Below are 13,325 nucleotides of genomic sequence, written 5' to 3'. Positions count from 1 at the left end.
AAAAATCTCCCTTCCTCTCTAACTTGCTTCATACTGAAGCCAAAACTTTCTTCCTAATCAACTGCTCTGATATCTCCATCTCCAGGCTGAAAGCCTTCAGGTTCTCCCTGCTAACAGAATAAGCCCCAACCTCCCTCAACCCTTCTTGAGCGGCCCTCAGTCCTCCCTCTCCAGCCTCCCCACTTGCCCTGAGCACCAGGCCCCTTAGGCCCCTTTGTTTCCAGGAGGTGGCCTTTCTCTTACCCCCGGCTTCTCCACTCCTGCTCTACCCTCTGCTTGGAATGGCCTTCTTTCTTTACCTCACCCACCAGTCATGATCAACACCAGGCTCCTTCTCGGCCAGCTCAAACTCCCCACTTCATAAACTCTTCCTAAAATTAAATCCATTCCTCCTGCTCTATGTTTTCTTGTTCCTTTTATTTAGCACTTAATATTTTAGATCTTGCATAAGCACAGAGAACAAACTGGTGATCTCCAGAGGGGAGGGGAATGGGGATGGGCAAAATGGATGAAGGGAGTGGGAGGTCACTGCTTCCGATTATAGAAGGAGTAAATCATGGGGATGAAAGGCACAGCATAAGGATTATAGTCAATGGTCTTGTAACAGTGTTGTCTGGTGACGGGTGGTAGACTTGTTGCGTCACTGTATTGTACACTCATGTGACATTCAATGTCAACTATATTGCAATAGAGAAAAAAAAACATTTCAGGTCTTCTGTGTTCATTCCACAGGCATCACCCAAGAGATTCAAGTCTTCAACTCTTTGCCCTACCTGTCCACACTCCATTGCACTGAGACCAGTGGTAGCATGAAGCACATCTTGGTTCTTGCTTTCAGCCTCATATCTAGTGAACAGGGGCTCACCACGGCAGGGATAGCATCCTCTTAGGAGCCCAGGCTTGGGCATGAGACTGCCTATTTCAAATCCAGCCTCTACTACGTCCCAGCAGCAGGATCCTTGTGTACTTCAGTTTCCTCTTTTGTAAACAGCCATGATAATAAAGCAGCCCGAATTAGGTTTTTAGAGAATGAATGATTTCACACATGATACATGCACCGCACAGGGCTGGTTAGTTAAGCACGATGCAATAGATATTAAATAAAGAAAAAAATAGATCTAAATAAATGTGAAAACATACTCTCTAAATCACAAGTTAGAATTACTCAAAAATGGAATGATCAGTGAATTAACGAGCAACTGAAAATCTGCCTGTTATGGATACTGAGGGTTATGGCATTTTTTTCTATCATATTTATATCTGTACTTGAGGTAGAGAATGAATTTCTTTGGAGAGTGCGTGTAGCAGGTGGACCACTGAACATCAGGAAGGGCCAAAATAGATCCTCTGCAAGATCTGATCACTTACCCAATGTGTCGGTCAAACAATCGGAAGTGAGTCTGAATTGAAACAGCCACATTGAAGAACAGCTGCTGTAACAGCTTCAGCTCAACATTCCGGGCCCCCTAAGCCCCTCATGAGAACGTGGCTCAGGCCACGCTGCCTTCACACTTTATGTGGTAGAGAACTGTCAGATCTGGGTTTATTTCTCTGTGTGCCACAGCCCTTTAATGTTAGAAACAGAGAATGTAAACGAAATCAAGAACTCCCTGCCTCGAAACTTCCCTGTGGCTTCCCATCGATGCTAAGAGTGAGCCAAAGTCCTTCAAACTTTCAGACCGTCAGAGTCTTACCCCTCTCCCATGACACTCTGTCCCTGTGTCCTTTCTCCTTCCGCATTTGTGATTCTCCCCCAGGCGACTCCACTCCATCCACACTGTCCACCCCAATATTTCTGGGACAGTCAGGGCACACTGCCTTAGAGCCTTGGAACTTGGAAGTTTACCTGCCTGGAAGAGTCTCCCCAGATATCCACAGGGTTTTCTTTCTCACCTCCTCAAGTTCTCATTCAAATGCCCCCTGAAGTGAGGTCCTACCTGGCCAGCCCATGGAGAAGTGCACCCCTTCCCCAGACATAATCTTGGAGCTTTGCTTTCTATAGGGCACCTTTCACCATCTAACATGCTGCCTTGCTTTTTGTGGGTTTGTCTGTTCTGTATACTGACTCCTACAACAAAATGTAAGTTCCAAGAGAGAAGATACCTTCACCGCAGTCATTGTTAGAGCATTACCACCTAAAACGACGAACAATGTCTGGCATAAACTGGATACTCGATAAATATTCTTCAAACAAATGAATGTATAGATCATGGGTTGCTTATCAGCAACTAGAATAAAGTTAAGGGGGTCAGGGGGCTCCTTGCATTTAAATGAAGTCTTTCATAGAATCATTCTACCTTGCATCTTGAAAGATATGGTTTGAAAACTGCATTAACTTAGGTCAGTGGTTCTCCACTGAGAGTGATTCTGCCCCTCCTCAGAACACTTGGCAAGGTCTGCAGACATCTTTGACTGTCACAACAGTGATGAGTGGATGGGTCCTCCTGACATCTAGTGGGTAGAAGTCAGAGATCTGCTAAACATCCTACAGTGCACGGGACAGCCCCCCACAACAAAGCATGAGATATTCAAAGCATGAGAAACCCCACACCTGATTTAGCCAGAGGTAATTACTTTTTTTTTTTTTAAGATTTTATTTATTTATTTGACAGAGAGAGACACAGCGAGAGAGGGAACACAGGCAGGGGGAGTGGGAAAGGGAGAAGCAGGCTTCCCGCCAAGCAGGGAGCCCGATGCGGGGCTCAATCCCAGGACCTGGGGATCATGACCGGAGCCGAAGGCAGACACTTAATGACTGAGCCACCCAGGCACCCCTAGCCAGAGGTAATTTCTTAGATCTAACTCAACAGCATGAAGACACTGTACATAATAAAGGAAGAAGGGAGGGAAGTAAGTGGGTCAATTTGTTGGTATTATAGAAAACCAATTACACAAAACTTTTATACGTAAAACAAAGGGAGGTTAAAAATGACTCCAAGGAGTGTTCACCCAGCAAGGAATAAAATGTTACTACAGATTTATCTATCAAAACAAGAGGACGGGGCACCTGGGTGGCTCAGTTGGTTAAGCATCAGATTCGTGATTTTGGGTCAGGTCATAATCTCAGGGTCATCAGATCGATCACCACACCGGGCTCTGCACCCAGTGAGGAGTCTGCTGGAGATTCTCCTCTCCCTCCCCTCCCTCCCTCCCTCCCCTTCCTCTGCCCCCCCCCACTCAGACACTCTCTCTCTTTTTCTCTCAAAAATAAATAAATAAATCTTAAAAACAATCAAAAGGAGAAATATCTCTGTCCTGCCCAAAAAATTTGAGGAAAAAAGGAAACTGAATTGTAAAGGAGGGTCTTTGCTTCTTGTCCCTTTAGACCTCTCTAAAATTGTATTCCATGCTCTTGTTACATGTATTAATTCAGGAGTAACTGGCAATGTTGTAACCAAAAAAAAAGGAGAAAAATCCCAAATTGCCGTCTCCTCCCTGAGAGTCAGTGTGGTCTGCTGTTGACAGCTCTGAGTATTTGGCAGGAGCCAAATCAACAAGGGAACAGCTGCTCCACCCCTTCTCTTAGAGGAACAGTGGGGATAAGAGAACTTGGGGAGAAATTAACCAGGCGATCAAAACCCGTACAGATACTGAGAGATGCAGTGTTTCTCCCACTGTAAGCATCATGCGAGCTAGTCTAATCTCATGGTTACAGCACAGACCTCTCCTGCTACAAAAATGCACTAATAACTTTGGAGAAATAAGTCTTTGGGAAGAAGTAAATAAAGCCTTATTGACTGATAAGACCATGACATCTCTACAGCGAAACATTAACTATTGAATGAAAAACTGAAATTCTCTCTTCTGGAAGAGTACATTTGGTACACACATTAAATGTTCAATTAATAGGTGAATTCAGATCCCAGCTTCCCTCCTTTGCCCATGTAAAGGCATTATGTGGTGCTTTCTCCTCTGACTTCATAGGGTATTTTTTCATTCAGCTCTTAGCTTACTCTGGTATGTTATCTTTTAACTAGACTATTGAAATAGCACTCTTTTTCCAAGAGAAGCTCTCTGCTCTCTTCCACAAAGCAGTTTTTGAGACTGAAAGCAAACTCTATTATTATAAAGACAAATAGAACTTTTGAGAAAATGGTCTTCAGTAGAGCTAGGAACAACTTTGCAGTTACCAGCAATTAATCTTTAAAGAAGTGGGTAGTAAGGAGGTAATAAAGAAACACGTGTATGTTTTTCATTAACAAATGGAAATTCAGTCATAGATCTGTATTCCTTGAAACCAAACAGAAATTCCCATCTTAAGATGGAAAGATTGAGAATGAATTGAAAGACTAGTCAAAATGTCTTCGTTGGTCAAACCAATATTCAACTAAATAGTTGTTACTTTATATCTGAAACTACTGAAAATACTGGAAAAGGATAAGGAATAAAAGAGTTATTTCCTGCTATAGCTGGGCGGATCTTTTCCCCAGATTGACAAAGATAGAACAACTCTAGCCCATAGAAACTTGTCAACTGTAAAATTACTTATGAACTGGGTATTAACTACAGTAACTTACGGACAGCAAGGGAATGGCAACTTTTCCAAGAAAATCAGGAGGTTTATCTCCATCTTCATCAAACACTGTCACTTCCAAAACATCATGGATATCTTTAATAGGACTGAAACAAGAAATGTACCATGTATTATATACAAAAACACACAAGTGGAGTCTGTTCCATGCAGATCTGAAAACACAGTTTCACTAATTAAGCCTCTATGTCCTTAGAGTATAAAACTACCATTTAATTAAATTCCAAAAATTAAATCAAACTGAACTGTATTCCCAAACCTTCCATCATAGAAGAGTCAGACATCCATATGAAAAAAAAAAAGTCAACTTTTTTACTATGACATTTTCCATGTATACATGCACTCAAGGGTAGGACTATTAAAGAAACAGGAGGATAAAGAAAAAGAGACAGAATGAGGAGGGTAAAAGGACAGCGCTTTCAAATAGGCAAACAGATTTTCTTTACATTAAATTAACAAAGAAAAAAATAAATTAATGAAGAATTCCCTTTGAAAAAAAAAAAGGTGATCAAAATCACTATTTGCTGAGATCCACAGAAAGCTTCCTATTGTTGAAACACAAAATACTAAAAATCCCATGCATATTTAGAAACATTTTTTATGTTGACGAGAAACCAGACATTACCTATAATGAAAAATGGAGCCATGGTCATCAGCAATGTGTTGAGCAAACAAGAAACTTTTTCATACGGCAATTTGCAAATCTGCTTAGGCGAGTTAATACACTTCTCATAGATCCTGGGAACTTTCTTTCATCAGTATTTTAGTTTTCAGAGTATAGGTCTTTCACCTCTTTGGTTAAGTTTGTTCCTAAGTATTTTATTATCTTGGTATAATTATAAATGAGATTTATTATTTTTTTCTTTCTGTTGCTTATTAGTGTATAGGAATGCAACAGATTTCTGTATAATGATTTTGTATCCCAAAACCTTAATGAATTCATTTATCAGTTCTATTACCTTTTTGGTGGAGTCTTTAGGGTTTTCTGTATTATGTCATCTGCAAATAGTGAAAGCTTTACTTCTTCCTTACTAATTTGGATGCCTTTTATTTCTTTTTCTTGTCTGATTGCTGTGGCTAGGACTTGCAGTTCTATGTTGAATAAAAGTTGTGAAAGTGGACATCTTTGTCTTGTTCCTGTCCTTGGGGGGAAAAGCTCTCATTTTTTCCCACTGAGTATGATGCTAACTGTGAGTTTTTCATATAGGGCCTTAATTATGTTGAAGTATGTTCCCTCTATGAATGGATGTTGTATTTTGTCAAATATTTTTTCTGCATCTATTGAAATGATCATATGGGTTTTATCCTCTTATTGATGTGATGTATCACACTGATTGATTTGCAAATATTGAACATCCTTGCATCTTGGGAATAAACCCCACTTGACTGTGGTGCATGATTTTTTTAATGTATTGTTGGGTTTCATTCGCTAATATGTTGTTGAGGATTTCTGCATCTATGTTCACCAGAGATACTGGCTTACAGTTCTCTTTGTGGGGATTTGGTTTTGGTCTCAGGGTAATGCTGGTCTCATAGAATGAATTTGGGAGTTTTCCTTCCTCTTCTATTTTTTGGAAAAGTTTGAGAAGAATATGTATTAACTCTTCTTTAAGTGTTTGGTAGTGAAACCACATGGTATTGGACTTCTGTTTGTTGGGAGTTTTTTTATTACTAATTCAATTTTGATCCTTGGGAACTTTCTACCTGGGAATCACCAACTCCATTCAAAACGTATTCTTTCAGTTACAAACACAGCATTTCGTCAGTGTTGTGGGGGAAGTGAAGCACCATTTGACCCAAATCAACAGGTGCCTCCCTTTGACGGCCAGGTACCTCAGAATCTAAAGCACACTAGGAAATATATCCAGCCTCCTAAATGCCTGAGTTTGAAAGAGTGGACAGGGCATCTCTGTGGAGCAGGTCATTCAGACAAGCTGAAATACAAAGAGACTTTGGGACTCCTTGAGGAATCACAGATAATCTGTATTTTCCAAAAGCCTCTGGCATAAAACAAGCCTTTAGGCATTACAATAATTTGTAACATATAAACTTGAATTTAAGGCAGGTCTACATTTGTAATTTTCTTTAACCCAGGAATGAATTAGTCTGGATATATGAAAGCTTCCATCTACTCACAGATTAATTGAGTTACTGAAAGATCTACTTTACAAATGCCTCCTGTATCACTCCCTTGCAGTTCCAAATGGCCTCTTCTATTATTAACACTATACTCTATAAAATGAAAGCATAAAAGGTTTTCAGAAGGAAAAAAACAATAAAATTCATTCTTCGCACATAAAAATGGACAGAAAGTTCCACTCAAGAGCCCCAGCCTGCCCCAAACATATCAAGGATAATTGATCTCTAAGTTAAAACCCCTCCTTGATAATCTGGAGGCTAAAGCACTTACAATGTAAAAACTTTGTTCCACTCGGGGTTGAGGTTTTTGTAAATGGTGTGTGTCTGAAGTCGGTCATTGCCTAACTCCAACAAGCAAAAAGGATCACTCTTCCCTGGAAAGAGAACACAGGGCATTGGTCAAGGCAAAGGAATCTTCCCGGTCAGAGACAAATGAATCTCAAAAGTAACAGAGGCCAAATGAATAAAAGCCATGCACGCTTATACCAATAAAACTGTGCTTGCTGAAAAAGCAAATGTGAGCTTCTCCTTCTAACAAGGCTTGTGTGGGAATTCAGGAAACGGAGAGAACCTGTAAGTTCTGGAACTGTAGCATACTTCATGGATGGGGACAGAGACACAACCCAGATGCAGCCTTGACAGCCAGTGACCACGCAGGTTACGTAGAAGCTGTTATCAGTCTCACATGTGAGGGAGTCCAGTTTTGTGTTTTGTTTTAATACAGAAGCTCCCCTCTGTTTCCTGCCTAAGTTCTCCTTGAGTCAATACAGGTAATTACTCAGCTATTGCTGGAAGTCTATGTTAACCTAGAGGCTTCCTCGGGGTCATGAGAGAAGGGAGGAAAACTATGAACACGGCTACTTAGGAGTTAAAACCACTCTGCAGGGAGTGGCCACAAACACGTAGGATCTTACATATTCAGTACATTATGAGAATACAGATGCTACATTTTTGCTGCTTATAAACATGCAAAAGTAGAATTCCACAAAGCAAGTTCAACGTTTTTATCTTAAAAAAAAAAATGAAGCTTAACCCTTACTTCTCTCATCTCACCTCTTCTTTTTCCACCCCACCTCACACATCCTCCAAAAGAAAAAAAAAAAAAAAAAAAAAGTTAGAAAGTCCCAAATCCAAAGCTGGACCCAGAAAGTTACCACAAAAAAAAAAAAAAAAAAAAAAAAAAAAAAAGCTCTCCCCTTTTGTTGAGTTTGACAGTGGGATCTAGAATTGGAACTGTCAGGGACAGAATGGATGGCTCTATAATGTGCATACAACATGAACACATTGCCTGCCTCTGCAGCACATGGACACCTTACAAAGTGGTGCGTACTAAATTAATTGGGGACATGAGGACAGATGCTCCGCCAACAAATGGCCGAAGAATCCCAGGCCAGCGTCTAATGCCGAAAGTACTCGGGCTTTTTGACCTACTGGCCTACCATTCAGGCCACTGAACCTCCATCTAATTAACTTAATAACCAGGAGCTCCGAGGTACCGCATATCAACAGACAGACCGACACGTGCAGGAGACTGCAGGAAGAGTCTATTTCAAAAAAAGAAGAGGAGGAAGAATAGATGCATGATTAAGGGTATTAAACAGGAGATTCTGTTCAACTGACTAGTGTTCTAGACACATAGATGCCTGGCCAAAGCTTTTAAGCCAATGCTATGATCTCAGCGGCCAGGAGACAAAGACCAAGTCATGGACATAAATGCATGAGTAGGGGTTGTCAATTATAAACATGGAAATGGTCCCTGTCTCAATTTAGCGAGGGAGGAATTTATTAAAATAGTATCAGAGAGCTCTCAGAATCATTGCAAAGATTGGAAAATCAAGCTTGAAAATTATTAGAAACCAAAGAAGGGTTAGAAATACTCAGGTACAAGAACCTCAGTCACTCTCCCCAGGAAAAGTCTGGCCTCTGCTTCCCAGGAAAACTAGCCTCACAGGGTACTCGTGTTACAGGCCCCTGGATGTGGCTGCGTCTAATATGAATTGTCCACTCCTGATTCTTTGCTGCACTTGATAATAGATGTGAAGGCCTCCGAGAAGGCATCTGACTGCTCCCGCCTCGCCAAGGACCCAGGCCCTAAATGCCAGTGCTCAGAAAAGAAGTGCTAGCTTTTCACCTTCTGTCCACGCACTCAAGGAGGCTCTGATCTCTTCTCCAAAACATGCAATGGGAACCTCCCCAAATGTACAAGGGGTTTCAGATGTTGGGCAGCCACCATCAAACCAACCCAAAAAACACCCATTTGCATCTCACAAAAAAAAAGTCTTGCTTACTTAAAGCAAGTAAGTTTTACTCTGGGAGCGTGTTTTGCAGGGCAAGGGGGTTCGGTTTTGGGTGGGGAGGAGCTGCGGACGGAGGAGAGCAGATTTGCCTCTTTAACAACCAGGAGTGTGAAGAGAACACATGCTCTTCCTCTCATGCTCAGGCAGAGGACGCTGGCTCACTCAATCCCGGCTGAAACAGCTACTTAACCATTTGTCAGACTGTTAGTAGGTGTCAGGGCTACTCCTCCAGAGACACCAACATGACATGCCATCAGCACTCACTCCAGGGAAACCATCTGACACTTTTAATGAAAGCCCTGGGGTTACTCCACAGCAGGGCCGAGACGCGGCCTGTCCTGTGCACGCACAGGTGGGCTTGAGCTGTGGCCCCCTCTCTCTTGAGCCAGCACACTCTTAGCTATCCCAGCTAATGAGGAACAGACTTCCTTCCAGAACCCGGGAACTTCAGTTATGCGTCTCCAAGGAACATACTGCACCAACTCTCTGAAGGTGATTCCGTCAAAGCTCATTAAAATGCTGCATTTATTAATATTACAGTATAAACAGGCAGAGAGGAGGAAGAAGAAACAAAGACATTAAAACATTTATAGTGTCATTTATCTACACTTTACGGAGCTTTCTTTCCCTTAAAAGGTTCCAGATATATGGGGATTTTCTAGAATTTAAATAATGAATACATTTATTGGAGGTAAAAATGATCTCCCGTAATAAACGAAATGTCCCAATGTTCTCCCAGTGGTACTGAGCAAACAGCACCAGACAGACCGACACATACACACTTGGGTCTGCACTTTTTGTCTCTGTTCCACCTGGTTCTACAGGTAAAACATCTAGATGACCTCTTGTACACCCAGATGGCACGTCACCTTGGCACGGTTACACCACTGGCGATTTAGGCTCACGGAGGTGATTTAACACCTTGCCCTCAATAGCCTTTGCTAATCTTCACCACCACTTGGCAATTCATTTCTGTTCCTCAGATGATAAAGTAGAGGTTTCTCATTTAAATAATTTTACCTTTATATCAGTTACAGAAGTTGAGTGGAAGTAATAAATGTATTGTAGAAGTAATACCATTCATCTGACAAATATTTATTAAGCACCCACTCTGCTCCTGGCACTGAACCAGGCCCCGACCACCAAGTCATTACTTTTAAGGGACTCTTATAATCATCTCTGCTTTTCAGCAAATGTCACCTTTTCAATGAAAACTTTTCCCATGCTCCCTGCCAGAAGACTGTGTTCCTCCCATTTCTGATCTCCGACTGTGTGTTTTCCTTACACTTCTCATATTCTACATCTGTACATTCCTGTTCCATATTCAGTCCTGTATTTCATTTAAGGGTCTGAGGCCGGCACACCCAAGGCATGCATCTGCCGTGAAGAGTGCCATGCCCCAGTGAGAGGGTCCTGCAGGCTCCTAGCGGCAGGTGCTAGCCAGAGGGGGGCCACCTGGCTCCTTCTGCTCTATACAAGTAACCATGCTTTAGGCAGCTTCTCATTCAGTCCTCACATCAACTCCAAGAGGTGAGGAATGCTTATGCCATTTTGCAGAAGAGGCTCCTGAAGTTCAGAGAGATTTAATGTGGTTGGTCCAAGGCCAAAAAGATTTCATAGTGGAAATGAATCTTAAAGCAAGGTTGAGGAGGAGACTTCATTTGGCTAGCAGAAATGGGTGGGTTAATCTTGAGGAGATAAGGACAGATGAGAGCCTTAAATTTATTAACAAGATAGATAGACACACAGATAGATATAGATAAATAGTGGCAATCACGGTATGTAAGATATGGATAAATAAATGCTGAGATTAGCTTGAAGCCTTGAAGGCCATGACCAGTATTTTTCATTTAAATGCATTTTGTTTTTTTCATCCAGCAGCCAGGAGCCACCTGGCTCTGTCAGCACAAGGGGCAGGATTAGAAGAAAGGATTTCTAGAGGAAGATAATTCCTGACGCTAAGCATGGAACATCATCTAGCTCAGACAAGCTGGGAAGGAGGGGGGACCAACAGGGCCTTGCCAGACTAGAATTCCACAAACTCTCCCTTCATTCCTTGTTTCCAACCATATGCTTACAACCCTAGTAATAGCATACAATCATACTAATAGCATATTAGAGCAAATTCTAAGCGCTCATCCTGAAAATCTATTCTCTGACAATTTACCCCACACAATCCATCCTGATCTATCCCCTATTCCCAAACCCTCTGTCGAGGTTGGTGTGTCTTTCCCCCACTCCTGACCAGCATACAGAGATGTGGGGCTCAGACAGGCTTCCTACTCTGCATGTGGAATGGCCTCTCCCTGCAATGCTCTCTCACCCCCCACTCCTAGCCAAAAACACAAAGGCCAGTTAGCCTCCAAGACCTAGTTCGAGATGTATCATCTTCATAGAACTTTCTCTGCAACCCTAGGCTCCCGGGAGCCTTCCCTCTCCCCGCAACTCCTATGATGATTAATTTGAAAATTATAAGCCCTCACTGTGTGATGTGTCTGCTCCTTTAGTCGACAATTACTTTATGATCCCTGCAATGTGGAAAACACTGTGCTAGGAGCTTAGAGGGATTTTTGAAGAAGAACAAACACTGATCTCTATGGGTGCTGGGTCTAAGTTTTCAAGTATGTCCTGCCTTCCTGAGTGGTTGCAAGCTTCTGGAATCCAAAGAATGGCCTCTGTGGACTCACACAAGTGAGGACTTGCTTACGTTGCTGTTGCAGACATCCAGAGCAAGGAGCAGACAAACCTATATTAGGACTGCGAGATCCACAAAGGATGGGAAGGACTTAATTTTGCTGAAATGTTATTTAACTAAATTTCTGATATTCTGCTATTCTAGCACAAACACAGAACATATAAGAACCAGTGACATATGAGTTTTTCTTTCTTCTAACTCCATTCCCCAAAAAAACACCATTAGCCGGTGCATTTACCCAACATCTCCCCGATTCCCCACTGAGGCACCCTCAAAATCCTCCAGGTTTTGGAAAGGCCCTGCAGGCTCTGGAACATGGTGTTCCCTCATTTTAAAATGCTTTTCTTTTACCTCTGCTGTGCTAACTCATCTCTGACATCTCAGTACATCACTTCTTGTAGGAACACCAGTCAGGTATTCCTTCCATGAACTTTGGCATCCTGTTCTTGACCTTAGGAGTATAACTGTCATTACAACTGACTCTTGGACAACACGCATTTGAACTGTGTGGGTCCACTTATATGTGAATTTTTTTAAAATAAACAATACAGTACAATACTGTAAATGAATTTTCTCTTCCGTGATATTAATAACATTTTCTCTAGTTTACTTTATTGTAAAAATACAGTATATAACACACATATGTGTTACTCAACTGTTTATCTTATCAGTAAGGCTTCAGGTCAACAATAGGCTATCAATAGTTAAAAGTTATATGCCAATTTTTTGCCAATTTTTAACTGCATGGAGTGTCAGCGCTTCTAAGCCCCTCATTGTTCACATGTCAACCATAGATGCTACTGGTTTAACTAGTCACTTCATGTGAGGGCAAAGACTAATTCCTATCCCCTACGACATCACCAGAGCCTACCACAGCCTCTCACAGATACATTTGCTAGATAAATTAAGATAATTAATTACTAAGCACCCAACTAATAAGATCGAAGTGATTCCTTTGTTAATTCATAGAAAACCAAACTGAGTTCATTCACTCTCAATGTACCAGTAAGTTCAAAACTGCTAAATCTTACATAGATTCCCAAACTCTGCAATGACAAGAGTCCATGTTCTTTGGCAGACTATTAAAGCAGATGGTGAGCCAAAGACAGATTTATATAGTTTTTGATGTGTTTTTAAAAAGTTGGTCTTGATTTGAGCTCAGCTATCCAAGAGGTTCTCAAGGAAATTAAAAGCATTCAATCACTATTGTTAAGCTTTCTAGAAATTGCAATTACAGCCATCCCTTTGAAAATAGGGCATCTTTAAGAGAAGTATTGCTATGGATACAACTTCAAACAGACAATGAAAACAAACCACAAAATGGACAGGTGACTTAAAATCCCCAGTGAACAGTAACTATAGGACTATTTTTCCTCTGATACAAGTAGTCATGTTCTGGGAAAAAAAAATAACAAGAAACTTATAGCCAGTGTTATAATTTATAGAAACTACTTAAAAGTCATTATTATAGCATATGGCTGGAATATTTCTATAATGTGGGATCTAAATGAAGTGTTTTGGTCAACAGTTTCTCAAAATAGAACTTTTGTATATAGCAAAAATCTAATGAGCCCACAAAAATATTTTATATGGATAAAACTATTATTCAGATTATCAAAATGTAAATGCAAGCACTAAACTGGTTTGAGTATGAGAATTTTCC

General features: G+C 41.2%; 1 protein-coding gene across 4 annotated transcripts in view; it reads right to left on the bottom strand.

Annotated features, from left to right (window-relative positions):
- The window catches only part of MCTP2 (multiple C2 and transmembrane domain containing 2), a 245,634-nt gene that overhangs the window by 97,207 nt on the left and 135,102 nt on the right, over positions 1 to 13,325 (bottom strand). For all 4 annotated transcript variants that reach the window (XM_036065570.2, XM_036065572.2, XM_078078936.1 and 1 more), the window contains 2 exons: positions 6,942 to 7,044; positions 4,518 to 4,620 (listed from right to left, as the gene is read on the bottom strand). In XM_036065570.2, coding sequence (XP_035921463.1) covers positions 4,518 to 4,620; positions 6,942 to 7,044 — 206 coding nt within the window. The remainder of the gene's footprint in view (positions 1 to 4,517; positions 4,621 to 6,941; positions 7,045 to 13,325) is intronic.

Source organism: Halichoerus grypus, chromosome 8 (assembly GCF_964656455.1).
Source record: "Halichoerus grypus chromosome 8, mHalGry1.hap1.1, whole genome shotgun sequence".
Lineage (NCBI taxonomy): Eukaryota > Metazoa > Chordata > Mammalia > Carnivora > Phocidae > Halichoerus > Halichoerus grypus.
This window is presented reverse-complemented; position numbering and strand designations above follow the sequence as displayed.